At 40.9% G+C, this 27,439-nt stretch overlaps 2 protein-coding genes across 16 annotated transcripts; both read left to right on the forward strand.

The window, feature by feature from the left end:
* The first annotated feature begins 1,702 nt into the window (after positions 1–1,702).
* On the forward strand, positions 1,703–12,495 carry LOC119723741 (interleukin-1 receptor accessory protein-like 1). 11 transcript variants are annotated; one of them, XM_038194567.1, is made up of 9 exons: positions 1,733–1,847; positions 1,981–2,075; positions 3,300–3,477; positions 4,458–4,733; positions 6,417–6,657; positions 8,192–8,325; positions 8,533–8,697; positions 10,575–10,706; positions 11,662–12,176. In XM_038194567.1, exons 3-9 carry the CDS (start codon positions 3,306–3,308, stop codon positions 12,174–12,176), a joined length of 1,635 nt encoding a protein of 544 aa, XP_038050495.1. In that variant the 5' UTR covers positions 1,733–1,847; positions 1,981–2,075; positions 3,300–3,305. The 11 variants fall into 11 exon arrangements, with proteins under 11 accessions (XP_038050497.1, XP_038050500.1, XP_038050495.1 ...); XM_038194568.1 differs by having other exon boundaries at positions 1,738–1,838; XM_038194573.1 differs by having other exon boundaries at positions 1,761–1,838; positions 1,981–2,070; positions 3,297–3,477.
* A 1,531-nt stretch (positions 12,496–14,026) lies between these two features.
* Positions 14,027–26,550, forward strand: LOC119723743. Of its 5 annotated transcripts, XM_038194576.1 has the most exons (9): positions 14,027–15,022; positions 15,944–16,102; positions 18,589–18,897; positions 21,474–21,753; positions 22,378–22,511; positions 22,878–23,033; positions 23,533–23,673; positions 23,870–24,534; positions 24,686–26,550. In XM_038194576.1, the coding sequence occupies exons 1-9, from the start codon at positions 14,989–14,991 to the stop codon at positions 24,788–24,790; spliced, it is 1,983 nt and encodes a 660-aa protein (XP_038050504.1). In that variant the 5' UTR covers positions 14,027–14,988; the 3' UTR covers positions 24,791–26,550. The 5 variants fall into 5 exon arrangements, with proteins under 5 accessions (XP_038050504.1, XP_038050503.1, XP_038050505.1 ...); XM_038194575.1 differs by having other exon boundaries at positions 23,870–26,550; XM_038194577.1 differs by having other exon boundaries at positions 22,881–23,033; positions 23,870–26,550.
* The last annotated feature ends 889 nt before the right edge of the window (positions 26,551–27,439 follow it).

Consider the following 27,439-nt stretch of genomic DNA (forward strand, 5'->3'; position numbering starts at 1 on the left):
AGACAGGCCGTCCTCTGTTGATGAAAAATCGCTCATCCGATGAAGTGCACCGAATTCCAATCTGGCTGTCTCTGTATGATTGATAGCCCGTCACATCGGTATGCCGGCAACTTTTTGAATCGTTTAGTGTGACGCTTTTCTTTTCTCCGGCACTATATTTTCAGTAACCATTTTTCTCTGTGTCCCGGCAGTGCATTGTCACCTGTGCCAGCCTGTATCGCAGGCAAGGATTGTTCGTCTGGTAATGCGCGTTCTATGGTTGAAAAGTGCCGTATCACGAACAAACCGCCCCTTGTATCAAACCCAAACACTATATACGTCTGTGTCAAACTTATATTTTAGTTGGACCCGAAGGGCAATAATCCTTCAGGATGACACCAAGTATATAGGCCACAAATCCGTCCGCCGAGCTCATGAATGTTTGCTATCCTATATTGAAAGATCCTACGCCGTCTGTCTGTCGGTCGTGGTGTCTGTCTGATGTCTGTGTGTCCCTTTTTGTGTGTGTTTAAAAGGCCGATGTGCGGGAAGACAGAATGCAAGGGTCTATGGAAAGGCTCGGTTATATCATATAGCTCCATGGCTGTATACGCCCCGAATTCACTGTCCGCTGAAGTTACAGTTTGCATGAGAATAAAAGAACGATTTCTTTGTATTGCTTTGCTTTTTTAGCAAGTTTGTTTCTTTCAAACTTTGACTAGTTAAATATTACAACTTTTATCTCTATGAAAACACTCCGAAACGTATCGCAAAACATAACATTCATGACGAAAAATGTGGCAAAATTGTTGAATTCGTACGACATGAATATGCATTTCGAAACTGTAAAATGAACCCCTTCTAAAAAATACTTCAATTGAGGGCGCACTGACCAGCTATAGTGGGTGCCGCTAGTAGTACATTAGGCCTGTTAAATTATTAGACTAGAGAGTTTTTAGAGCCATTGAATTGGGGGATTGAAGACATAGTTATCATGCAAGCTCACCTCTACCTGTTCTGAGCATTTCGGATGCAATTGGGTCCGAAAGTGGCGCTATTTTGTGGAGGGATTCTTTTACAAAATGGCCGGACGCTTTTCTAGTTTGGGAAATATAATTCGTTCTTCTTTGGGTGACTGAGAATTTCTCTCAAAAGGCCCACCAAAAATTGAAAGGTTGATTTTCATCATTTTTCTGTGCAGCTAGCTTGAACAACTGTGAGAGCTCTGAGTATATTAAAAAAGGATTTTGAGGTATGGGGATTTGTATCTATGTGAATTTTTTTACTTGGTTGCACCCTTCACTGACTGACTGACTGACTCCCCGACTGAGCTGCTCCCCGACCGACTCCCCGAATCACCAAGTAAGCCTGTAAAATCCTAAATGGTGAGGAGGCTCAGCTCGTTAAAGGCATGCCTTTTTCTTGTCTCTTGTTAATTAATCAATTTTAGCAGATCCCAAAGTTTGTCTTGTACGTGACATGTTTTTAAATTGTATTTGTTTGTTTTACTTTCTGCATCGTGGATCGCAAATTGTTTTTTTTTGTTTTTTGCACAAAAATATTGCGGCGGCTCTGTGTAATTTGCATTGGAACTGAAAGACTTTTCTCTTATAAAAAAAATCAAAACAAGATGTATGGAAAAAGAAAACAAGTTATCCGCAAAGGCCCTACAACAAATAAAAGGCAAAGGATAAAACGTCTTTACCTAGCGCCCTCTGTTTTATTACTGGAGACAACTGGAGAGGGCGCTGTTTTTGTAAACAACGTGCTCGTCATCACGTCACGGATCCGGAACGGGATGGAATGCGGACGTGAGCTGTGTGCACTGTAGTTGGACATGTTGGACGAGGATATGTGTAGTAATAAATGTGCTGTAATCTCATTTTTGTTGTTGTAAACCAGAATTTTCCTTTCCTTCAATTTAATAATATTTTTCGTACACTCTGGGGGGTAAGGGTTAATATTTTCACCTATTCTAGCTCAGATTTGTTTTGTAAACAGCCGAGTTTTGTTAATTGCAAGTCAGTCATCGGATCATCACAACTGATCACTGAGAATTGCAGGAATGCCTTTCAAAGCTTCAGTGAATTTGTAAGGTTTGTCACAGTTTTGATTCAAACGTAGTTTTTTCATTTAAAAAGGTTTTCACGGTTGCACCTCTATGTTCTGACACCCCTATGTTCCGACTGCACATATTCCTATTCCTAACCCTAACCCTAACCCAGACAGGGCTCTGGAGTGCTCTGAAACGTGCAAAACTAAATCAGGCCCACTTTACTCACAGTTTAGCCAGCAAATTTCTCCAAAAATTCCACTAGGGCAAAGAACATGTCCTCAGTATTTCACCAACCAAGTTTGCAGACTCAATTCAATTTTCAATTTTCAATATTTTGCACATGAGAGGGAAGTCAAGTGATTCCAAAATGGGGCTACACACTAGACTGGTACATGTCCAGCCATGGTCCAACTATTTGAAAAGACTGACCTTTTCATTCAGTGTCAATAGTCTGGTGGCTTTACTATGGAGAAATGTGTGGTAAATTGAGACTAGTTCCCGCTTTATGCCACATGTTTCTTAAATTCTTTTGGCATGGTTGATTGATGCAGTACTGAAAGCTGTGTTGGACTGGTTGTTTTAGGTGCCAGTCTATTTTCTTTTTTTGCATGTTTTCAATACCTTAAGTTTTGGGACTCTCATACACAGTATTGAGAGTCCCAAATTTTCGGACTAACCCTAACCCTAACCGGGAGTAACACAATCTAGGTTGTCGGAACATAGGGGTGTCGGAACATAGAGCAGTCACCGTTTTCACGACGTCTTTTCCTTCCTTTATGGACAGCGTGACCTTAGATTGACTATGTCATGTATGTGTGGTGACGGTAATGCAGTGTACCTTTCGCCACACAGCCACTACATACAGTAACAGTTGTATTGTATGACTATGATGTCTCAGCTTTTGCTCTCTGGGTCAGATAAGGTAATCATAGCTCCAATTTTTTGAGAAATTTAAGCATCTTTTTGGGGTACAACGTCCGTCGATGGCAGCCATTTTAAATGTAAGAAGCATGACCCCGGGCCCTAGGCTGTGATGTCGTGGTATGCAAATCGATCTTGTCACTCCGGCCGGCTGTGCGAGGGGCGATGCGTCAGCTGTTTTACGCACAACCTCTCAACCGATCATACAAGGTAGCTCCCAAACGGACCATACTGTCTGGGTGAATCTGTTGTACATGAAACAGCCGTCGCATCGTAGCTTGCGCAACCAGAGCAAAAAGGCTAAATTGCATAATTAAGATAATTTTGATGTTTTATGAAGCAGCCCGAAATGAACAGAGCGGCCCTTTTCAGTCTGATGGTTGCCATGGTAATTGGCAGCATCAGTGCCAACAACAAGTGCAACGATGCTCAAACTAACGGGGCGACAGCGACAACGGCGATTCCTGACATTGAAGTGACGTTGGACCAGCCAGATTGCAAACTCTACAATGTCCAAGAAGGTGAGGTCCTGTGCTAAGCACGGGAAACATTTGCTTAACGAAACAAAAACAGGTTAGGCCTACCAACTGAATTGTCATGTGATGCGCATGGCCTGTGGCTGGTAGCTGGTATTTTTGCTAATCTCATAAATATTCTAAGCAGAACTTTTGGCTTTTAATTAATTGCATCTTTATGAAATTGGGCCCAAAGGGTAACTTTAAGTTTGGAGAAAAAAAAAAGTTTTAGATCTTTAGTCGGTATTGCTTGTTTCTCATGTTTAAGGATTAGTCACTCTCTAGTCCGAAAATTTGGGACTCTCAATACTGTATACGAGAGTCCCAAAACTTAAGGTATTGAAAACATGCAAAACAAGAAAATAGATTGGCTCCAGAAACAACCAGTCCAACACCACTTCAGTACTGCATCAATCAACCCTGCTAAAAGAATTTACACTTATACAGTGTCGTCTTTTGTGTTTAATTTGTTTTATTTTGTATTTAGTAGCTTTCATACATTTTTGTTTAGTTTTTGTTTTTCATACCGTGTTTGTTCATTGTGTATTGTTTTGGTCGAATAAATAATAATAATAATAATAATAAGAAACATGTGGCATGAAGCGGGAACTAGTCTCAATTTACTACACATTTCTCCATAGTCAAGCCACCAGACTACTGACACTGAATGAAGAGGTCAGTCTTTTCAAATAGTTGGACCATGGTTGGACATGTACCAGTCTAATCTTTAGCCTCATTTTGAAATCACTTGACTTCCCTCTCGTGTGCAAAATATTAAAGAAATGTCTCCTTAAAAAATTGAGTTGAGTCTGCAAACTTGGTTGGTGAAATACTGAGGACCTTTTCTTTGCCCCAGTGGAATTTTTGGAGAAATTTGCTGGCTAAAAAGTGAGTAAAGTTGGCCTGATTTAATTTGGCACGTTTCAGAGCACTCCAGAGCCCTGTCTGGTCACCCTCATGACTTTTTCAATCATTGTTTTCCCAAGGTCTACCATTCGGCTTCACTTCACCCCAGCAAATCTCTGTCGTCACTGTCACCTTTCTGAATTACGTCGCCCTCGACTGCTCGGCCCAGAACTATTGCAGAATCCGGTGGTTTAAAGATGGTGCGCCTTTTGAAATGCAAAATAAAGTTGGGCTGAGTCACGACAACCAGACATTGGAGATTCAAGAAGCCTACTATAGTCGAGCAGGCAACTACACGTGTGTGGTGACAAATGCAACGGACACCATCAGGCGCACAACTCAGCTGATTGTTAGGGGTATGTGGAAAAATAATATAATTAATATTCATAAATACCTCAGACAGTTTAGCTATTCCTATTGGTCGAGAGCCCGTCACGTGGCCGGTCTTAAACGGATGATAAAGACATGGCTGGCTGGTCTTAAACACTTTTCCAGTGTCACAATAAAATGTGGACACCTAAAAATCCAGTGCCTCTTACCGTTTCATTGGTTGAACGTTCACAATCCTCACGTAGGCATGCGCAACACTACCAGCGAGTCAGGATTTTATAGTTCTAAATTCAAAACGCAACGCCCCAGGTGCGTTCTGCGCAACATCGCGCAGAACATGCTACGCGCGCGTCAATCTCCATAAAAGGGTTGTTTACATCTTACTCGCCAGCTGAACACTCCATTATTTTGCTAGAGGGATGTTTTAAAAAGCATGAAGTGAACTTGTTGAACAAAATCGGGATTTTTGAACGAATTATTTGATTTTTTTGGCCGAAAAGGTATTTATGAATGGGAATAAATATGTGCTACCCTCGCCTCCGGCTCGGATAATTATCAGCACCCAGACTCTAAGCGGTCTTATACAGAGTGATAAAAACCTCCGGAGCACACATTTATTCCCTTAATTAAACACCCCTCTGGCTATGTTATGGTAAGTGCCTCTCATGAGTAGTCCTTGGATGGAGATGGGAGCGTGCGTGGCTTGTGCAGCGCTATGTGGCGCAGAACACAGCAGTGCCGGTGTAATGTGAATTTAGGACTCTACGAAATACAGACTTATTGGTAGTCTCGCGCATGCCTAAGTGAAGATTGTGGGCATTCAACCAATAAAAGGGTAGACTAAAGGGACCAGATTTCATGCAAGTCCAAATTTCATGCGACACTGGAAGAGTGTTTAAAACTAGCCAGCTGGTGTTTTATCAACTGTTTCAAACCACAACCGTGACAATCTCTCTCCAAATATGAATAGGTAAACCATCTTAGTAGGTATTTATTAATAAGGGAATAAATGTGTGCTCCGGAGGTTAAATACCGACCGAGCACATATTTATTCCCATTCATAAATACCTTTTAGGTAAAAAATATCAAATAATTCTTTCAAAAAAATCCTGATTTTGTTCAACAAGTTCACTTCATGCTTTTTGAAACATCCCTCTAGCAAAATAATGCTGGCGAGTAAGATGTAAACAACCCTTTTTTGGAGATTGACGCGCGCGTAGCATGTTCTGCACGATGTCGCGCAGAACGCACCTGGGGCGTTGCGTTTTGAATTTAGAACTTTAAAATTCTGACTCGCTAGTAGTGTTGCGCATGCCTACGTGAGGATTGTGAACATTCAACCAATGAAACGGTAAGAGGCACTGGATTTTTAGGAGTCCACATTTTATTGTGACACTGGAAAAGTGTTTAAGACCAGCTAGCCATGTCTTTATCATCCGTTTAAGACCGGCCACGTGACGGGCTCTCGACCAATAGGAATAGCTAAACTGTCTGAGGTATTTATGAATGGGATATGAAGGTGCATTTAAGGGATTGCATAAAAAAAAAATATTTATGAATGGGATATGAAGGTGCATTTAAGGGATTGCATTAAAAAAAAATGACATGGGCCCTTCAATTTGAGTAATTTACTATACAGAAGAGAGCAGTGATGCATTGATGTTGGTGTCATAAATCTCACTTTTAAAATCTTGAACTATTCCTATCAGAGGAACCGTGGAACAAAGAACCGTATCCATTGTCTGCAGACAGTTGCGCCAACCAGACGGCAAACATCGGAGACGCAGCTGAATTTTTCTGCATCTTCTTTGCCGGTGATTTCAGCAAGGACGTGCAACTGACTTGGTACAAGTGGTCGGTGTCCGGAGCATGGGTACCAGTCAGTGCCTTGTACATGCGGAAAACGAGGTACGAGGAGCGGCTAGACTATTCTGAACTTCGACAGTACAGGTGGGTACCAGCCTTGTTCCCAGGGTCTGCTTCTATCAACTGTGGTAGTACCCCCTGGGAGTGTAACTTGCTTTCCATACAGGGTGAGTAAAAAAAAAAACGAAACCCAAATGTTGGGGCCATTGTTTCAGTGAAGTTCTACATGTAGCGCTTTCAAAATCTAGGATATGAAAGCCCAATTTATAAGCTTTCTTTAGTACAAAAATCATTCAAATCACTCATGTACTTTTTAAGTTACAGAATTTTAAACACAACCACCGTTTTATGGTTCCGTCCACGGATCACAAAAAATTCAGTGTTCTTTCAGCAAAACAAAAACAAATCACATAGGGATGTGTGTGAATTGTTTTCGTTTTGCTGAAAGAACGCACACCTTTTGTGTGATCCGTGGACAGAACTTTCAAACGGTGGTTGTGTTTTAAATTCTGTAACTTGAAAAGTACATAAGTGATTTGAACGATTCTTGAACTAAAAGAAAGCTTACGAATTGGGCTATATTATATCCTAGATTTTGAAAGTGCTACATGCAGAACTTCAATAAAACAATAGTCCCGACATTTGGGTGTTTTGTTTTTTTACTCACCCTGTACTGAACACCGCTATACTGAACATTCAGCTATATCGAACGTCATCCTTGGCTCCCGGTTTTAATGTACAAAACGTACCGAACAAAAAATCTACCGGTTGTACTATTAACGCTATTTGGACCACTTATAATTCCCGAGCATCAAACCACCCATAGTTACATCGTGTTTGAATGTTGAAGAGCGATAGATGGCTATTATTTCACCAAGGAATAGAAGGGAAAACCACCCGTTGCTAAAGTTTCGTGACGACCCCTCGTGCGGCTGCAGGATGTGAGAAATGCCAGTTCACTACTGGTGAAAAAGAAGGTACCGGCGGTTCAAAATTGCTATACCGAACGATCGTTATTATGAACAATTTCTGTGGATCCTGCGATGTTCGTTGTAGCGGCGTTCCACTGTAATGGTCATGTGCTCAGTGATTTTAAATGTGAATATTGTATTATGCCCATTACAACTCTGTTATCATGTATATCTGCCTTTTTTTTCATTTTGGTTATTTAAAAGTATCCGCTCCGTTCACACGTACCCCCTCACCGGCAAAGGAAGTACATTTGGGGGTGACCAACCGACGCCATCTTGCCTGACTCCAATTCATTTGCCGCGAAGCGCGGCCACTGTGTGTACATAGTAAAAATCCCCTGGTGTACGTGCATCACACACAAGGAATGGTGCGCGTCAACCAGCAAAATGTCCCACCCATGAGACGTCATTGCTAGGTAAAAGGGCGCCCTCTTTGTCGGCGCACGGAGCCCATAATGAGTAAAGGTTGAATACAGTGTGATTGCCACCTTACCACATGTACTTTGAAAACAATATTTCTTTTTCCAGCACAATTTATGTGAAAAGATGTTAGCATGGACAACAATGCCTGTTTTGTACACCGCCAAATTCTTCTCCATCTTGGTGTTGTATCTAGACTTCTGATGTTTGATTTGTATTCTTTACAGTGGAAGTGGCTGCAAACCGACCGCCGGGATGCGTTTGAACATTAGGGATGTGACTGAAGAAGCATACGGTGACTATCGACTTGAGGGAAACAACAGCTACGGAACAACACACACCGAACCCCTGTCTCTTTCAGGTAACTGGAGATAACTTGGTATGTATGTTATAGTAACAGTTGCTATGGTAGTGACAGGGATACTGACCACATCTAGAGAGCCAACAACAACAGTGACCACGATGAAAGTGTCACTAAAAACGCTGATGAATAAGCGCTGGAAAAAAATATGGTCAAGATAAGTACATGCGTACACATTGTCATCTTTGGTTTTTCTCCTTCTTCTAGCGCCGCCTCCTAAACCTCGGCTAGACCTGACTGCCGTTATAACGGCCAGTGGGTTGGTGGCGTTGATGTTGATTCTAGGAGTAGTGATGGCCCTGGCGTGGCAGTTTGTCAAGCTGGACTTCAAGATATGGAGGAAGAACCGCTTTGGGGCTTTGGAAGATGACGGTGAGTTTGGATCTCAAGACTTGGCCAGGGCAACTCCATTTGTGGATGGATTCTATTTTTCGTCCAGGATTTGCGATTCTGTTCTGAATAAACTCCAAGCACAGGTCAATCATAAGACACTCACAAAGTAATCACAAGTCAATCACAAGTCAATCACAAGTCAATCACAAGTCAATCACAAGTCAATCACAAGTCAATCGCAAGTCAATCACTAGTCGATCACAAGTCAACCACAACTCACTCACAAGTCACTCACAAATCAATCACAAGTCACTCAAAAGTCACTCGCAAATCACTCACAAGTCAATCACAAGTCAATCACATGTCAATCATAAGTCTCTCACAAGGCAATCACAAGCCAATCACAAGTCACTCACAAGTCAATCACAATACAATCGCAGGTCAGTCACCAATCAGTTCCATGTTAATGACAATTAATAAATACCTTGGAGAGTTGATGGTTTCTGATTGGTCGAGACTCGATCACGTGGCCAGTCATTAACGGTGATAATGGACCGGCTTCAAAGATCAAGCGAATAAATGGCCCCTGAACCAGCATTGATCAAGCCCCGTTCAGCCCCATGCAAGCCAATGATTGGTCAAAATATAGTAACAGTCCTGCGGTAGCTTTTAACAATTGAGCACTGCACATGCGCTCAACCCCATCGCGTGAGACTGATGCGCGCGTACGCAACACAGTTGCTAGGGATGCGTGCGTGCGCGCGCGTAAGGAAGTTTTGAAACGACATCGTACAGCAGTGAAGTATATTCTGAGGATGTTTACGACGAAAGCGTAGATGTACGATTTATTTTCTTTGAAACACTTCACCCACTGACATATTTACCTTTCCTAAACCAAGCATCTTTGTAATTCCGGACACAAGCAATGTGTAAACGAGATTTCAGCTTCCTCCATCAGGTAAAGATATGAAAACATTGTTGTAATTTGTTTCGCTACGGCAGCAGTTTCTGTTGAGTTTACGTTGTTATAGCTGTTAAGCTAAAATATGGCCCATGAACATGAACACAAAAAAGTCTGGAAATATCGTCGGAAAAAAGTCACAAAATTGGAGCATTTTAACTGTTTATTTCGTTATAAAGGTATTTATTAATGGTAATAACAGTGTGAGGATCCGGTCTTCACTGCCTGATGATGACCGGGTGTGGGGGTGACCGCTGTTAATGGACCTCGACTTCGTTTCGGTCCATTAACAGCGGTCACCCCCACACCTGGTCATTATCACGCAGTGAAGACCGGATCCTCACACTGTTATTCCCTTAGTCACTCACAAGTCAATCATAAATATCACTAACAGGTCACTTAAAGTCAATAACAAGTAAATCACAAGTCAATTACATTTCAATCACGAGTCAATCGCAAGTCAATCTCATGGTAATGGCACATCAAATCACGTCGATCACAAGTAAATCGCAAGACAGTCGCAAGTCAGTCACAAGTCAACCACAAGCGACTCACTAGTCACTCACACGGTACTTACAATTCAAATCACAATTCAATTACAAGTTGATCACAGGTCAATCTCATGTTAATGACAAAGTCAGATCACAAGTGACCGAGAATGAATAGTGTCTTTGAATAGCTTTCCCCATAACTTCAGACTGGACTACTTGATGACATCATTATTTGATAACCTTTACGTCGAGGGAAGTTTCAGAATATTTCTAACAGCACCTAACGATTTTACGCCACTGTAAATAAATGTCTCATTGCCAAACCCCGACCCCATCCACATTTAGCCCCACGAAACTCCTTGCCCTCGAGTCAGATTTGCAAAGACCAAGTTCGGCTCTCGCCTTCAGAGTGTCAAAACGAAATCTTCAAGGATTATCTAAGTCACCATTGTTCATCTTTGCAGATGGCAAAACATACGATGCCTTTATCTCCTATGCTGATGAGGACTTGCCGTTTGCACTCAACATCCGTGAGAGGCTGGAGCAGTCTGGGTACAGTGTCTGCGTTGGTGACATTGACTTCACACCAGCAACAAGTAAGGCCCCATTACTCAGTGTTTGAAGTCAAACTGGTACTCTGAAAAATTGAAAGAGGATTTATCCTTTAACTTACTTTCTACTCCAAATACTCTGATTCTTACCCATGATAAAGAGCCTTCTTTAAAGGGGTTGTGGAATGCTCGAAGACATTTCCGTAATTTTTTGGGTGTATGTAGCCTAAGGTGTGATGAAATAAAAACGACTATTGTTTCTGTCATGAAATGAGTACAAAGGGTACTTTTGAGAGCTATTTTTCAGGTCCTGTTTCGACCCGAACGTGCAATTTGTGTAAAAGTCGTCGTTGCGGGCAGCAAACAAAACACGGTGAATCGTGACGTAATAAACAGGACTCGTTTATGCTACTCTGCATCGGGAGTCCTGTTTATTACGTCACGATTTACTGTGTTTTGTTTGCTGCCCCAACGACAACTTTTACACAGATTGCACGTTCGGGTCAAAACAGGCATGACAGGACTTGAAAAACAGCTCTCAAAAGTACCTTTTGTACTCATTTCATGACAGAAACAATAGTCGTTTTTATTTCATCACACCTTAGGCTACATATACCCAAAAAATGACGGAAATGTCTTCAAGCATTCCACAACCTCTTTAACAATGAAACTAAAAATTGCCACATTAACCAGTGTGCGCCGGAGGTCGTGTTTACACGCAAAAGTTTTGCGGTATTCGGAATGGATGACAGATAAACACGCAGGGAGCGAGGCCGGAAATATCTGTCAGCGACCCGCACGCAGCGAGCGAGGCCGGAAATATGAGTGTGCTGCTCGAGGGTGATGGCTTCAACCCGACTGGCTTGAGGCCAAGCGAAAATGAATCCTGCGCCTCGTTGCGTTCTTGTCAAAATAATCCCGGCGTGAACTGGTTAAACTAACTGAATACTTGATGCAGTCTTTCAGCGAAGTTTTAACGTGTTCCTTTCTTTCCATGCAGCTTTAGTTGAGGAGATTATTCTTGCCCTGAACACCAGCCGTCGTTGCATGATCATCATCTCGCCGGATTTCATCCGCGCTCGGCACAGTGCCATCCAAGTGGACGTCGCCATGGAGCAGATGCTCCATCGTCAGATCAAGATCGTTCCTGTCATCTACCGTGACGTCTCCTCTGTCGACTGCGCGGAGCTGCCAGTCCTAAAGCGCATCCTGGCCAACGTGCGCCGCGTCACCTACGACGAGAATGCTGCCGCTGAAAAGTTCACCAAGCAGCTGCTGGTACACATGCCCCCCCACCGGCCCGTGCTTCCACCACAAAGAGATGGGATCGAAGGCAGAATCCTACTCCGGGGTTCTGTGTCCTCCGCGAACGGACAGGTGGATGGAAACATGCCCGGGATTCAGGAGAACGCCAGGGAATGTGAGATGAACCGTTTCCTCAAAGATGTTGCAGAAGCAGGGAACAAGAATCCTCACGCGGTCCAAGATCAAAGGGAGATTGCCGTGCTATGCTGAATGACTTGTTTTTGTCTCGCCTGTACAAGACTTTTGTTCCAAACAGTCTTGCTCTGTTACATTGTACTATTGCCAAAAATTTTGAACTGGATTTCCGTGTTGATGTTAATTGTCATGTAAATATATTTTTGGTAGCTATAAAATACTTGCAAGGTATTTAAAAAAAAAAGTTATTTAAGTTTACGCTGCCACAAAATTTCTGAATGCATGTATATATATTATTTTCTTCTGCAATTTTTCTTACATATTTTTTAATATTTTGTCATACAGTACTCATAGTTATTGACTTACAATAAATTAAGATATTTTTATCAATTAAGAAAAGGTGATGATTACTGTTTTATAGAAATATGTTCCTAGTCAACCAACTTTATACCATTAAGTTGACCTATACACAGATGTTGCGGGCTGTTCAGAACATTTCTTGGCAACAACATCTCCCTGATTCTGTTCTGTATGATGCTCTTCCCCCTATCTCCGCCACCATCAGACAGCGTCGCCTTCGGCTACTGCCGGTCACGTTCATCGACATAATGAGCCAGCTTGTCAAGTTCTCCTCTGGAATCCTGATGCCCCTCGATGAAAAGGTCGTCCCAACATGACCCTGAAAACATCCATCGAGATAGAAACTGGTCTGAGCGGTCCATCTCTTTCCAACACTATGCTCGACAGGGACAGTTGGGCCCAACTCATCAAGTCATCATGAAAATGAATGAATGAAGAAGAAGAAGAGAAGAAAGAGTTAATTCCCCCCCCCCCCTCCTTCCCCCTGGATCCGGACAAGCCTTTACATTGTACTCTTTGCAAAAATGTTCAACTGGAATCCAGTGTTAATGTTAACAGTAAAATGTAAATATATTTTTATAAAAGACTTGCAAGGTATTATAAAATTGATATTATTTTACGCTGCCACCAAATTTCTAAATGCGTGCATCAAGTGTTTTCCTCTGCGATTTTTCGTACATTTTAAAAATATTTTGATTGACTTAAGAAAATTTATACGATTACTGTAACGAAAACTTTTCCTTGTCAACTTATCAGCTCTTATGAACAAAATTTATGCATCTTTAACGGGAAATTAACTGTGTTGAATTTGGCAACGTTTTGGAACGTTTACAACAATATTAGTCGAAGAATATTTTGTTTGGCTGATCATCCAATACTAGTCTTAATGCTAGTCTTAATATTTAAACAGTACTACATAATCTGCCTCTTCTTTTAGCTATGCCTTTAAAGATTGCATTTGCCGTCCGAAAAAAAAGCCAGAATAATAGTTTGAATAAAACTTTACTACAAATACATGTGCATTGCATGAGTTTTTGATTCTTAGGCCATTTTTCAAACTGTGTCTTTGTTTTGACTTAGCACCGTCTCGGGCAAAAGTTATAAAAACGCTTATAATACTCGAACCAAGTGGAAACTTTCCAAAGTATTTCCTTTGATAAATGGATATGATATTCCCTTTGCAGAAAATGAGCCCATAATATAATGCAAGAGTCACCGTAAACATCATGAACTGAAACTATAGAATCTGAACCGAACCCCAGGTTTCAAAAATAGCAGGGGGTGACGTGCACGAACTTTGCATTGGGTGTGACAAAGCAATACTGAAAAGATTGGTGTCGCTATTGTTTGCTTTTGTAGTAGTAGTACTCGGAAATGTAAAGGGGAAATCCCTATATTTGTTTATTCAGGGTCACCGTGCATTCGAGTGCCGTTTGCATGCAACAATGAGTGGGCGAGATGTTTTGCCGTGTTGCAGTTAACCGGGGAACCCGAAACCTGTACACGTTGGCTCAAAAAAAAGGGGAAAAAAGGAATTATGCACATGCAGGATGTTTTGTCTGCGATGTGTTTTCACCCTTTCTAACAAGAAATGTTTTTATACAGCCACTGCCGGGAGGCTAGGACTTGTTTTGCAGGATCTGCTGGTCTCATTATATTTCCGTTTCATAGGGAGTCCCTTTTTATTACTTTGGTTCTCTTTTCCGAACCGACCCGATTTTGGGCTCGACTTTTCAGAGCCTGAGGCAAGAAATATGAGAACCAAAGAAATATAAAGGGACGGCCTTAGATAGGCCGAGGCCGCCTAGGTACTTGTAAAAGGTCGAGATATTATCCAAAATGTTATCTGGATGATCTTCTATATAATTTAGGCTCAGAATTCAGTTTATTCCTAATCAATTATCTTTTATCAATGTTTAGACTTAGTAGGTTAATTTCCATAACCTCTGTGCCCTTTATGCCGTTGTTGACGATATGGTCTTTTGTTTGCGTCTTACTATTGGTTGAGAGTTTTTTGGAAGTTCAAGAATTAGAAATACTTGGAGTTGAGCTGATCCAATAATAACAAGGGGCGCAGTTTTTAACAGCAAAATCTATTCATTGCGTGCAATCAAAATCATTTTGCAGTCACTTCAAATTTATGCTCAAAAAGCCATAAAACACTAGCGGGGTTCACTAGTATAAGCGTCCATAATTGTAACCATTTTTATATTTGATTTCTCACGAGAACAACACAAATGATTTCTCAATCCCTGCCACTCACCGGAATGGAACGGTCTGGCGTCACTGGTGTACACCGGCGCGCGCCAGATGAACAAAGTGTAAGTGGAACACGTGGTAGCCTGCCCTACACTCCTGCCGTACTGAATTACGAAGGAAGGCCAAGCGGCAGTACTATTTTTGGCAGCACTTTTGGATTTGTTTTGTTGTGTTGTTGGAAACGCAAAGAACCGTGAATTTATTATGTCCAGGTTTTCAGCTCTGCGGATCTGCCGATCAACGTTCTGTATTTGTACCGGCTGATTTCATGCCACTAAAAGTGACTGCTGCGAGATTTGAGGGTAAGTTATGCTGCGGAGTTTGCCGTGTATGCAATGTACGACAGCGTGACTGTATATGATAAAACCAGCAGGAGATCCGACGGTGCTGCAAAATCATGTGAAACGATTTGGAAAGAATGTTGCATCCTGACGCCATTTTCCCATCATAATTATGTTATCTCATTGAAGGTCAGTCAGTCATTGCACAAATGTCGAATAAACCTGAATCATTTGGGACTGAAAAACGTGTCCAATTTTTTTGAAAATGCACTCGACTCTCCGTAAACTTTGTATGCAAGCAAATAAGTGACGTACGTATGCATATCTACTTACATTCTTTTCCTATCCATAAACCTGCAGTGACGTTTCTCAGTGCAGACTTTTTGAAAAGAAATGCATCCTTCAGACCTTCATCCAGTTTTCAGATTTGGAAAAAATGTTGCAACCTGACGCTACTTCTGCGGTTGTGTACAAAGTTTATGGAGAGTCAAGAAAATGTTCTAAGTATTTCCTAACAAAATTGGAAATGTTTTTTTTTTTTCAGTCCCAGATTCATGTCTTAATCATCATTAGTGCAGTGACTGACTTCATTGAGATGATATATGAAGAAAAAAGCAGCGTCAGGTTGCAACATTCTTTCCTCAGATTTTTTTTTAAATGGACAATGTCATCCCTAGTAAACACTGTCAATTGTTTTAGCTGCTAAACAGCAATATCAATCATTTTCAAAATGAATTGAGCAGTATCAAGCATTTAAAAAAAAATAGGCCCACGAGTTTAAGAATTTCTTGTTTTGAGGCAAACTTCAGCTTATTTTTATATTAATTGTCGCAAATTAATTAATTGTTACAAGATGAAAAATTACCTTTCAAAATCTAAATCGCAAGGAATTTTATTAACACAGATAAAAGTACTACATCTTAATTGTTTTGATTATTGCAGTCCCAACTATTGGAGCAAACAAAAACATGGCTAAAGAATGCAGCAAGAACCACGGAGACCGGTTGTCATGGAAGCCTCCACATTGCTTCTCGGTTCTGTTGATGTTATGTTTCACTTTTGGGAGCGGTGAAGCCAGCTGTAGCTTACTGAATAAAAATGGTGAGAATTTGGAAATAAACATTTGGCCGGGGGACACATCTGTTCTAAATGCCTATTGTTTTGTGGCATGAATTGGTATAGGGTTATATTATTGTAAAGTTATTTTTGAGTGAGAGTGTTATGTCAGCAAACTCTTTCCAACTGTTTGCATTAATTTGAATATAATGACTAAGAATATATACTTCCAGCATGTTGAAGAAATTGCAACTGTATCCGCATAACATGTAGTGGCTAGTCTCTCAATTAATAGTGTGTATGAGAGTCCTAAAGGCCCCCCCCCCCAAAAAAAAGTCTTCGGTTTCTGGTATGGAGCTTGCCCCCAAAGTGGTGCGGCGACACGGCTTTTTTTCCCCCTACTTTTTTGGTACAACATCGTCTGCATATGGTGCTTGACTGTTCTGTGCAAAATATATGGGAGCCCAGAAAGGCCACATAAAGCTTATACTCGATATAGTAACCCCATCTGAAAACACGTTAAAATTATGCAGCAGCAGGATTTTAGTTAAACCTGTGAGTTTGGCGGTTTTTAGACATCAGCTTACATTGAAAAAAACAACTACGGCGACGCGTGCGCAGACCAGTAACCAGGGCCTTTTTTTGGGCCAAAACTTAAGGTAGTGAAAACATGCAATACAAGAAAATAGACTGGCACATGAAACAACCAGTCCAACACCCCTATAGTATTGCATCAATCAACTGTGTCAAAGAAACATCTGGTTCCAGAACTGTCTTTCTACATATTCTCTCCATAGTCATCAGGTCACGCCACCAGACTACAGAAGGGTCATTTTTTTCTCAAAAAGTTGGACATGTATACCAGTCTAGTCTTAGGCTTCAAATTGAAATCACTTTGCATCACTTGCTCACCGGGAAAATGTTGATGAAAAGTCTCTTTTAAACATAGAATTGAGACCTGTGAAATACTGAGGACCCTCGGTGTCTTTGCTTCACGAACATTTTTGGAGAATTTTGTTGGCTCAAGATTGAGTATTTGTCCCTGTCTGGTAGGCTTCTCGGCCTATTCTAATTTGTAATGGATCATTCATGATTATTTTAATAGTTGTTTACAACACAAAGCATCATTTTAAGTATTTATAGACATGTACATGTATATGACAAGTATCTTGTGACTTTTCAAATGTTTGTTACAGTGAATTTCCTCAAATCTACTGGCACAGTTACGCTGCATGAGAAATCAGAAAGCTAGAGTCTGGCCTCTGAACACAATAGAGCCATACAATGCGATTGTGCATTTCTGTGAAAACTTGCGTTGGACAATTTAGTCTGAATATGCCTGTCGTTCTGGCATATTCCATTCATTCATTCTGCTATTTGGTTGTCTGTGAATGGTGTTTTTTGCATGGAAGTAGGCTATATACCATGTTGTGTGTTTTTTTTGTCCCTGTTATTAGTGATCGGGAAATTTTTTAATCAGACAGTGATTTTGATCAATCAATCATTCTAGATACTCCATTGTCACTTGGTATCAAGCTAGACCCATAGCAAAAAAAAACATTTTTGATTTGTTCAATTGCCAACCTCATTATTTGGGTCGGGAAACCACAATGTTGATTTCAGCATGTACTGCTTGAGGGGCAGTTTTCGTAGTTTCGGTCTTAGAAAAGTGATTTATAACAGTCAGAGTTTTTGAAAGCAAAATGTCCCCTCAAGCACCTGTCACAGTTGTGTAGTAGTTCAGCCTGTAAAGGGATTTAATCTAGAAATGATTGTAGGTGGTTAAATAATATAAAAAGAGGCAGTTGGATCATTGTATAGAATCATAATATATGTAGGTAGTCCTACTGTGAACTAAGATTTTCCGCAAAAGTTGGCACTCCATATTCTCAAATTGGGGCATGGATAAATATGATGCGAGAAAGGGAACAGTTTTAGTTTATCAGATTTTCAGTTTCAAACAAGGTTTTGCTATCGGTATAAAGGGCTTCTACACATGGGTGTCAATTGGTGGGGGGGGGGGGGGACAAGCCCCCATAGCTCAGAATAGCTGATTCACATGACACTTAACTTAAAAATGATGTTTCAAAGGTGATCTGTTGCTTAAAAAATGGTTTTAGTGGTCAGAAATTGCTTCAGATTGCACCACAGTCTAGAATTCGGGGCCTTTATGCAGGCCCTCAACCCCACGCCGTTCGGGGCTTCGCGCTTTATGCTTCATTAGTGCTCATCAAGGTGTGTCCCCCCACTTTTTGATACCCTTGCTTCTGGACACCCCCCCCCCCCATTAGCCCTACCATCCCCCATCTACCATCCCCCCTCGTCATTGTTGTTGATCTTTATAACTTAATGATATCCGCATTGCGAGGTTCATTTAGTTTCCAATTTACCATAAATATTTTTGTCCCTTTCATAGCTGTAGCCTTTAAAAAAAATAATAAACTTCTCGTTTTGATTTACCGGCATGTTTTTCTTATTTTGACTGAGTGTTTAACCTTTATCCTCCCCCAATGCATTCCCTCATCTTAAAGGCAGTAGCACTACCATGCAGTTCACCAGTCTGGACACGGTCAAGCAGCACGTCACCAAACAGGGCTATCAGGCAATCTCCTGTGAAGTTGTCAATTTCTGCCACGTCCGCTGGTACCGCCGCCGCCACCTCACCGGGCAGAGGGAACCCTACCCTTGGGACCTGGGCAAGTTCACCGTCTTCTTCCTGGAAGATGACAACCAAACGCTCATCTTCAAGTCAGCGGATGAGACAGCCAAGGGATTTTACGAGTGTGAAGTGTCCAATAGCACGCACAATATCACCAGACGAACTCAGCTGACAGTGGACAGTAAGCACAGTTTATCGATCTTGTTTTTTCACTGTACGAGTCGCAAACTTACTCATTTTGAAGCAACACTATACAGTAAACCACGGTACTTTCTTCGCAGCAAAATGTGTATGTAGAGTACCATGGGTGTAAATCGTGGAGAGAGAGACGGGGGACATGTCGCGTCCACTTTTAGAAGGTTGGGGGACACTATATCAAATTCCCCCCCCCCCCCCAGATGTTCGAACTCGTTTGTCTCATTTACAGAGCCTATACTACAATGTATCTTTTGCTAAGAAAATATTGGTTAAAGTGGTAAGAAATTGCCTCAGATCGCACCACAGAGCATCTATAATCGTTTTTTTTTCAGGGCCCCTAAGCATGCCCCGAACCCCACGCCGTATAAGGGCTTTTGTGCTTCGCATTAGTTCTCATCAAGGTATCCCCACTTTTGAGAAGCGATTGACGCCCCTGGTACATACATTTCATCAGCCAGGCAGTCCAGGACTGCATCCTTCAAAATTGTACAAAAAGTGGCGGGTTTTGGCAGATCTTGGATGAGACTTCGGGGATGGCTATAAGTTTTAGCCTTGTTTTTAAAAAAAAGTTGACCAAAAAACAAAAGGCCACAAGCCAATATTGTAACATGAATATCTTGCTAGGTATTGAAATGTTTACCTATCGGGGTGTTAAATAATTAGTACGCCCTGCCTGAAACAATTTTTTTTAAATTTTTTTTATGTGACATCGCAATAAAGGCAGGCAATGAGTACACCACCGTCTTTTCCTCAAAAAAACATTGGTTAAAGTGGTCAGAAATTGCCTCAGATCGCACCACAGAGCATCTAGAATCCAAAAAAAACCAAAATTTTTTTTGGCCCCCCCAAAAATTGTGTTCTGGATCCGCCCTTGGCCTGAAATGATCTGATATCAAGCCTTTCCAAACACAACCCTCTATTTTCACTGGTCGAAGTGCCAATTGATAAGAGTTTTCCTGTGGAACCACCGTACATCTCGACCCCCTCCAAACAAAAAATCCCTCTACACTAATGTGGTTAGAAAAGGTTTTAGGGTACATCCATTCAGGGAGTTAGTGATCATAAATAATCGATCCCATTCCATTTCCTGATTGGTTCAGATACCTTGAACCATACTCAGGTCGACCAAAAACGAAACTCAGTATATTTGTGAAATATCTCTAACTTCCTTCCTGAAGTCCAAAGTAAACACTCTTTCTTTTTATTTAAATCATTGAAGACTTTATCATGTTGAAGCTGTGTCCTGAACACCAGGAGGATATCCTGTTTCCTCCCACTTTGTGATGCACCATGGCTGAATTCATGCATATTCATGCAAAGTTGGGGAAATAATCATTTTCCCAAAACAGCTTCATGACATTCCAGTTAACAAACACAAAATAGGACAGACCCTTCACAACAAATTTTAAAATTTCCTGCCAAATTTTGACAGTAACGAAGGATTTGGGTTTTTTGTTTAATAGTTTTTATTTAAATACTTACTTTTAGTCATAACCTTTGTTCATGGTCTTTACCAACAGTAGTCTCTGAAGCTATTTTAAGAGATGTGCTCTGTTGTTCAATGCGATAAAATTGACTTGAGATATTATCCACTTCTCCCTCCAACCCAACCTGAAACATAATAGAAATTTGACCTTTCCAAATATCCTGGATTCTTTGTGATGTTTTCATTGTTGCGCAGTGGGAGCTTGATACGGAAATGAGTAGGACCCAGTTAAACTGCACAATGAACACGTTTTAGCAATAAAATGGCTTCAACTATATCAGAAAGGGCTTTTGAAACCAGCAGGAATTCGCTGCGACATTTCCTGTTCAAGTTTTGCACATTTGCAATGCTAATACTTGCCGTTGTGTCACAAATTCGCGTGCCCATACATAACGAATGTTTATGATTGCAATGGTGAGAATATTTTCATGCGTTGAAAGATGGAATGCTCCATTCAACAAGGCCGCCGGAAGCCAGGTTCAAAGGAGCCTTCCGTCTTTCAACGAATGAAAATAATCTCACCATTGCACGAATGCAAAACATTCATTATTTGTTTCATATAACATCCAAGTAGATCTTTAGTCATTCAACTGGAGGATAAAACTATAATCAACAACATTTACAATATGGTTTCTCGGCATCCACTTTTTTTACCAGCTTGTTCAAAGTTCAAGTTGGCAAATTAAAGGTTTAAAAGTCAAAACATTGACAATATGAAAGTTAATATTGCAAAAAAAATCTGCAAGGCAGGTTTAGTTTGTAACTGCATGCACTTTAAAGGCAATTTTTGTCTGCTATATAAAACACGTAATGTGGTATATAGTGCAAAGATCGTTATAGCACCGCTGCGCGTCTATGCGCGACGCGCTTTACGATCTTTGGACTAGCGTATGCATGCAGTAGATCCAAACTGCACGATGAATGGAACCAAAAATGCATGTAAGCCGTGACGTAGGCCATACGATGGTTTAATTAATGAATGTCGCGTGACCGACAATCCTCCAATCAAATGACAAGGATTTGTTATGTAACAGCCTATACTAAATTAATTTTTCCTTCCAATTTTACTCCAGAGAGGTTCTGGATTGGTGAACCACTCCAGCTCCAACACCAGCTCTGCCACAACCACACGGCAGTGGCAGCCGGCGAGAACGTGACCTTGCTCTGCAAGTTCTACGTGGGCGCCCTCCGGGACTTCACCACTGTGTACTGGCAGCGGCCCAACATGTCCCTGCCCATGGAGCAGTGGTCCAGCTGCGGTAATGGATCGGACTGGCTGCTGGTTAACCAGCTGCATGAGATTTCCCACGACACCACGTACCGCTGGACGCCAATACGGATGGATGACAACTCGTAAGTTTGGAACAAACTTATAGTACATTGGGCAGTGGTGGCACCAGACTCTAAAATTTAGGGGGGTTGGTCATGGGAGGGGGGGGGGGGGCAAGGAAACTTTTTTTGGGGGGGGGGCATTCAAAATAAAATCTTAAGCCTGTGTACCGGCACGGGTGCCCATTGTCAATGGTCCGGAAATAAGCCACCAGAGCAACTATAAAGTGTATAGTCACTTTTATGAATGAGAAATGTATCAAATCGCAGAGTGATGTATAAGAAATTATACGGCTGTATAAATGCATGTGTGGCGTGTTTTGTCTAAAGTACCAATGTTTATAATGCTTTCATTGGCCCAAATTTGATGTGTCCACGTTTATGAATCTTAACAGCGAAGAAAATGGGGTGGGGGAAAGGGAAAAAACTTGGAGTGGGGGAAAATGTGAAAATTTGTCTGACACCTTAATGGAGAAATTAGTTCAAAATACACACTTTGCAAACAAATTTCAAATAAAAAACATTGGGGCGGGCGTAAAAATCGGGGTGGGCAGTGATGAAAACCTAAAAATCAATTACAAAAGGCCTAAGTTGTTTCCCCTCACGTTTGTACTGTGTTGTCCACATGACATAATTCTACATGCACAGTAGTGACGCGGTACCGTGGGTGGGCAGCAAGCTTGAGATTATCAACGTGAGCGAGGAGGCATACGGGATTTACTGCGTCATCGCAAACAACGGCGGTCATTGGTCACGTGACATTCTGATGCTCAGCCCACCAGGTAATTGGATGCATTCGCTGACTGTATTTTAACCTGAAACCCACTCAACCTGAGACTAACTGTTCAAGAGTATGTTCGTAAACGATGGCACACACAAAAAAGGAAATGAAAACACACTTTATAAATTCTGAGAGGTCATGATTTTGCTTGGTATTTCAAAATTATTTCTAATTTGAAATTGAAAATGCCACTCCTCTTTTGTGAATTTTAACTCCTGTTAATTTCAAATTTTGAACTATCAAAATTGGAAGAATGAAGTGAACTTCAAAATGTTTAATGTTCTCCATTATCTACGGTGTAACTTGTATTAACTTTCAAATGTTTATCTTTGACAGTTCTTTTCTTTCCTTTTCCCATATATTTCAGAAGAGCCCCCTCAGCCTGATAATTATCACGCATTAGCCGTGGCCATCTTTGTATCATCTTTCATCTTCGTTGCCGTTTTGTTCCTGACGTGGAAGATGGTGGCACTGGACGTCAAACTGTGGTACCAGGGCCACTACGGCAACACTGAACAAAATGGTGCAGCAACATTTTGGTTCATTTTCAATAAAACATTTAGTCGATGTCACTATAATAGTTCAAAGAAAAAAAATACTAATGTTCCATCCCTCCGGCTTATATACAGGTCGAGTTAGAATGACCTGGACCCAAGTTCACCATTTTGTGTGTGGCAAATACAGTATATTGAAAAAAGGTACTGAGTATTTCATATGAATGGTTATTACCTTGTCTTCCTTGGGAATTTTGAATTTTTCAAATTAGTGGCTGTGGTGAGGAGTTATGCCATTTTCGTTGAAGTGGTTCATTTTCCAGTCTGCACAGGGAATTGGTTTTGCCTTTTTTAAATCTGTCAATAACTTCAAGTGAGTCAGTCACCATGACTAGGTTTATAATTGCTATTACACTGCTTCACATCAGTGCGCGATTTCAATAAATTTGTTGAGCCGTACGTGGAACCTAAATCTGCCTTTGCAGCTATCTTGTTTAAACCAGTTTTGTCCTTTATTTTATTTTTCAGATGGGAAGATGTATGACGCCTATGTGTCCTACAGCTGGTCAGACAATGATCGACAGTTTATCCTTCGCGTCATCATGCCGTATCTTGAGAAGTACGGCTACAGGCTCTTCGTTCCAGAAATACACACGGTTCCTTCAAATGGTGATGCATGTTCGATTATTACCGCTAATTGTTTGTTTTATTTTTAATTCATCATTACTATTATTATTTTTATCGTAGGGGAAAGAAAACATTTCTTTAACTGATGGGGCTACTGTGGTAAAATGGAAATGCTAAACAAAATTTTTAAAAAGTGAAGGAAAAGACCTCTTTTAAGGTTTCATTTTCCCTGTTGTAGTTCTGTTAGAGGAGCTTAACCGAGCCATGGAAGCCAGTCGTCGCTGCATCATGCTCATCACACCCAGTTACACCATCTCCGAGTTTGGTAAGTACGAAGTAGAGCTGGCCGCTGACATCATGTCCTCCAGGTTGTCTGAGCGCATCATCCCAGTTTTCTTGGGCGTGTCTCCATTCAGCGACCCGTCGCCGCTGAGCGGCTCAGAGCCATCGTTGTCATCTGCGTCGTCATGTTCATCCTCAACCCTGCCGTCATCACCTTCCACATCCTCACAGCCATCGTCGTTGTCATCAGACTCAGGAAATCACTCCACCTCCGAGACGTCTCCCGACTCTCTCTCCTCCTGCTCCTCGGCTAGCTCCAAGCCAGTCAAGATCGACTTCAACATTAGCCCACTCCTTGGGCAACTGATCAAAGTCCTGAAGCCCCTGAAGACCAGCAGGAAAGAACCCCACATGCTCCGCAATCACACCAGGTTCCTGAAGAGGTTGCGACTCCGCATGCCCAGACCCCCGGCCGGGAATGGCGTGGTGATTCCACGCCAAGAGGTCATCATGGAGACAATGTCACAAACTAGTGACCTGGTGGACAATGAAGTCCTGCCCGACGGAAGAGAGGAAGGCATGGATTTCAGAATGCAGACCTTCCCACGGTTGTACCCAGTGGTACCCGATGGGGACACACAGAACGAAGACGTGGCTGGGGGTGTATACCCAGTGGAGATCAATGCAGATCCCACTTCTGACACCAGCATGTCCTGGAATCCTTAGAAGCATGGATTTCAGAATGCAGACCTTCCCACGGTTGTACCCAGTGGTACCCGATGGGGACACACAGAACGAAGACATGGCTGGGGGTGTATACCCAGTGGAGCTCAATGCAGATCCCACTTCTGACACCAGCATGTCCTGGAATCCTTAGAAGCTCATCGACCCCAATGGGAAAAGTTGGTGGGTCGATATGAACTTTAATTAACTTGCTGAGAAGTCATAGTCTCATTTGGAATCTTAGGCTTGTCTTTCCAAAAGTTAAAAATGTCACAGACTCTTTTACTTGCAATTTTTGAAGAGAAGTTAGTTTGGATCTTATGTTAAGATATTCTGCAACTCTGTATGTTTATGAGAAATTCTTGAAGATTTCTATTTTCATGTTTCATAATTTTAACAAAGATAATGTTACGTTAATTTGTCCACCTACTGAAATAATCAGTACCCTTGATACATGTTGACTTTTGTACCATTTATGTATGGTTAATAACGCAGTAAAAATACTTATATATTTTTTTTAGATTAAAATGACTAGGCCCTATAATATAGGAGTTAAGTCATTCTCTATAGTACTTGGATTTGAAAATATGTACATGTGCGCATTTGTAGGCCATTATTAGAGATACTTTATAAATGAAAATATAAATTGCTTCGAGGTGTTGTTAAAAAGCTGACAAACTAAATTGAGTTGAAATGTATATAGACAAAGCATCATTGATCTTACATAAATTCAAACCATGTAAAAGAGACGTCGTTTTACAGTACTTATGAAGACCTGCAGCTTTGACAATAAGCCTTCCTTGTGTTTTATATAAGAACAGGAGTTAGAACTGTGCTCCAAATATGGGTTTTAACACAGGTTAAACTGCCGGTTGTACACATGGCAATACATTGCAGAAAATAAAACCTCTCGAACTTTACCCATTCTTTCCTCAATATGCAAATAAGGCTTCAGATCCTTCAACATAAATATTTTACAGAGTCTAAAAAAAAGTGCACCGAGCTTGTCTGATTTGCATATTGGTGGTCAAAGTCGTTGGCGGCAACGAATTGACGCTTGTGTAGTTTAATCAAGCAAAGGGCAGGCGTATAATGCCATCAGATGATTCGTTATCGACATTCAGGCCGCCGCGGCGATGACAGTTTTGATGATGTTTCAGTTGCGTACTTATTGCTTCTGATCAGTGATTAGATATCTGTTGTTAACTCCTTGTCGATTCTAAAAAAAAAAAACTGGTTGTGAGAGTATCTCACAACCAGTTTGGAGAGTGTCTAGCCTTTGGTGACGGAATAAATTATCTAATGCAAATAGTTGACATCCGTGTACTCTGTTTCAAATGTCGAGAAAACGCTTTCGCAACTGGATCTTTCAATTGACGCTTCATCAGTGAAGCTTCCAATTATTCATTTTGCAATTGGTTTTGAAACATTGTTTATAGCTTTTGTTCCTTTTGATTGAGTTTTCGACTAGTCAAATGTATGTTGATACTTTTGTTGGTATTTTTGGTATGTTGATATTTTATTCGTTCTCCTAACGAATTATGAATTTTGTATATTTGATTAAAAGGGAATTTTAAAGCTGTTTTTCTGTTTCAGGCGTTTTCAAGCACATGCATGAACTATTGCCAAGCCGCAGATAATTCGAAATTCGTTCAGAAAATATTCCACAAGTAAACATGGCCAAAACTTTTTGCGATTTCTCATTAATGAGTTTTGTATTGCGAGAAAAAAATAGCAAGTTTAAGAGCCTGTCATCTTTTTCCGGGGTGAAACTCAAAAATAGCATGAGGAGAAGCAACTTTAACTTTGTACAAGAAATGTGAGCATAGGTGGCCCTATACACACGCCCACACTAAATAAAAAGCCTCAAATCTCGTATAAAAATGTTTTGTTGAGTAAATTGACTTTTGCAAACCACAGTGATTTAAAAAAAAAAAATCAATTTATTGAAACATATAAATGAAAGCTTTATATAAAACAGCTCTTATTTTCAAATCACCTTTGGTATTAGTGCTATTAGACAAACTTTAGAATATATTATTCTAACGAACTTTCTAAGGTCTTGAGGTTTATTCAAATTATATTCAGTGTAAGGTCAACTTTATATAAAGACGAAAGCTTTACATATTAAGAACTCTATTTTCAAATCATCTTTGGTATTATACACAGTTAAAATACATCGGTTTATTGCAGATGTTATCGGCTTTTCAATTTTGAAAATCTACTTTTGAAAAAGAGATATAAATTTAAACCCTGTTGGTTTCAGCTGAAATTCTTTTTTTCACTCTGCAACTAATCTAATTCGACCTGCGTCCAAATCAAGTCATCCCAAGTCATACAAAGATCATCAGAGGTCAAGTGACAACGTATTTAAATGAACCCTCCTGCTATCTGAACAGTTACAGACAGTCAAAAAATCAATCCTCTTCGATGCATGACTTCTACAAGGGCTAGTCACCAACAGTCATATCATATTTTAAGCAAGCACTGTGACTAGTCAAATTCAGTCAACAGACAAAAGCAGACGTGGTTGGCACAGGCTTGTCAATCGCCTACAGTCAACGCATATAGCTGTATCAAATTACATAAACAGTCACAGCCAGTCAATCCTGCCTTGTGCCTCATAGGCCGGGAGCTCTTAACAGTACTGTTGAAAATAGTCACTTGATTGATTTTGACTGAAAGGGCTTGGCAAAGAATGTACATGTACAATGTACATTTTACTCTTGTCCTTATTCGCTCTTTTCACACTTCCGCCATGGGCATGCAGAACCTCGATCTGGCAACTTTACACAATAAATAT

Source organism: Patiria miniata, unplaced genomic scaffold (genome assembly GCF_015706575.1).
Source record: "Patiria miniata isolate m_02_andy unplaced genomic scaffold, ASM1570657v1 HiC_scaffold_17, whole genome shotgun sequence".
Lineage (NCBI taxonomy): Eukaryota > Metazoa > Echinodermata > Asteroidea > Valvatida > Asterinidae > Patiria > Patiria miniata.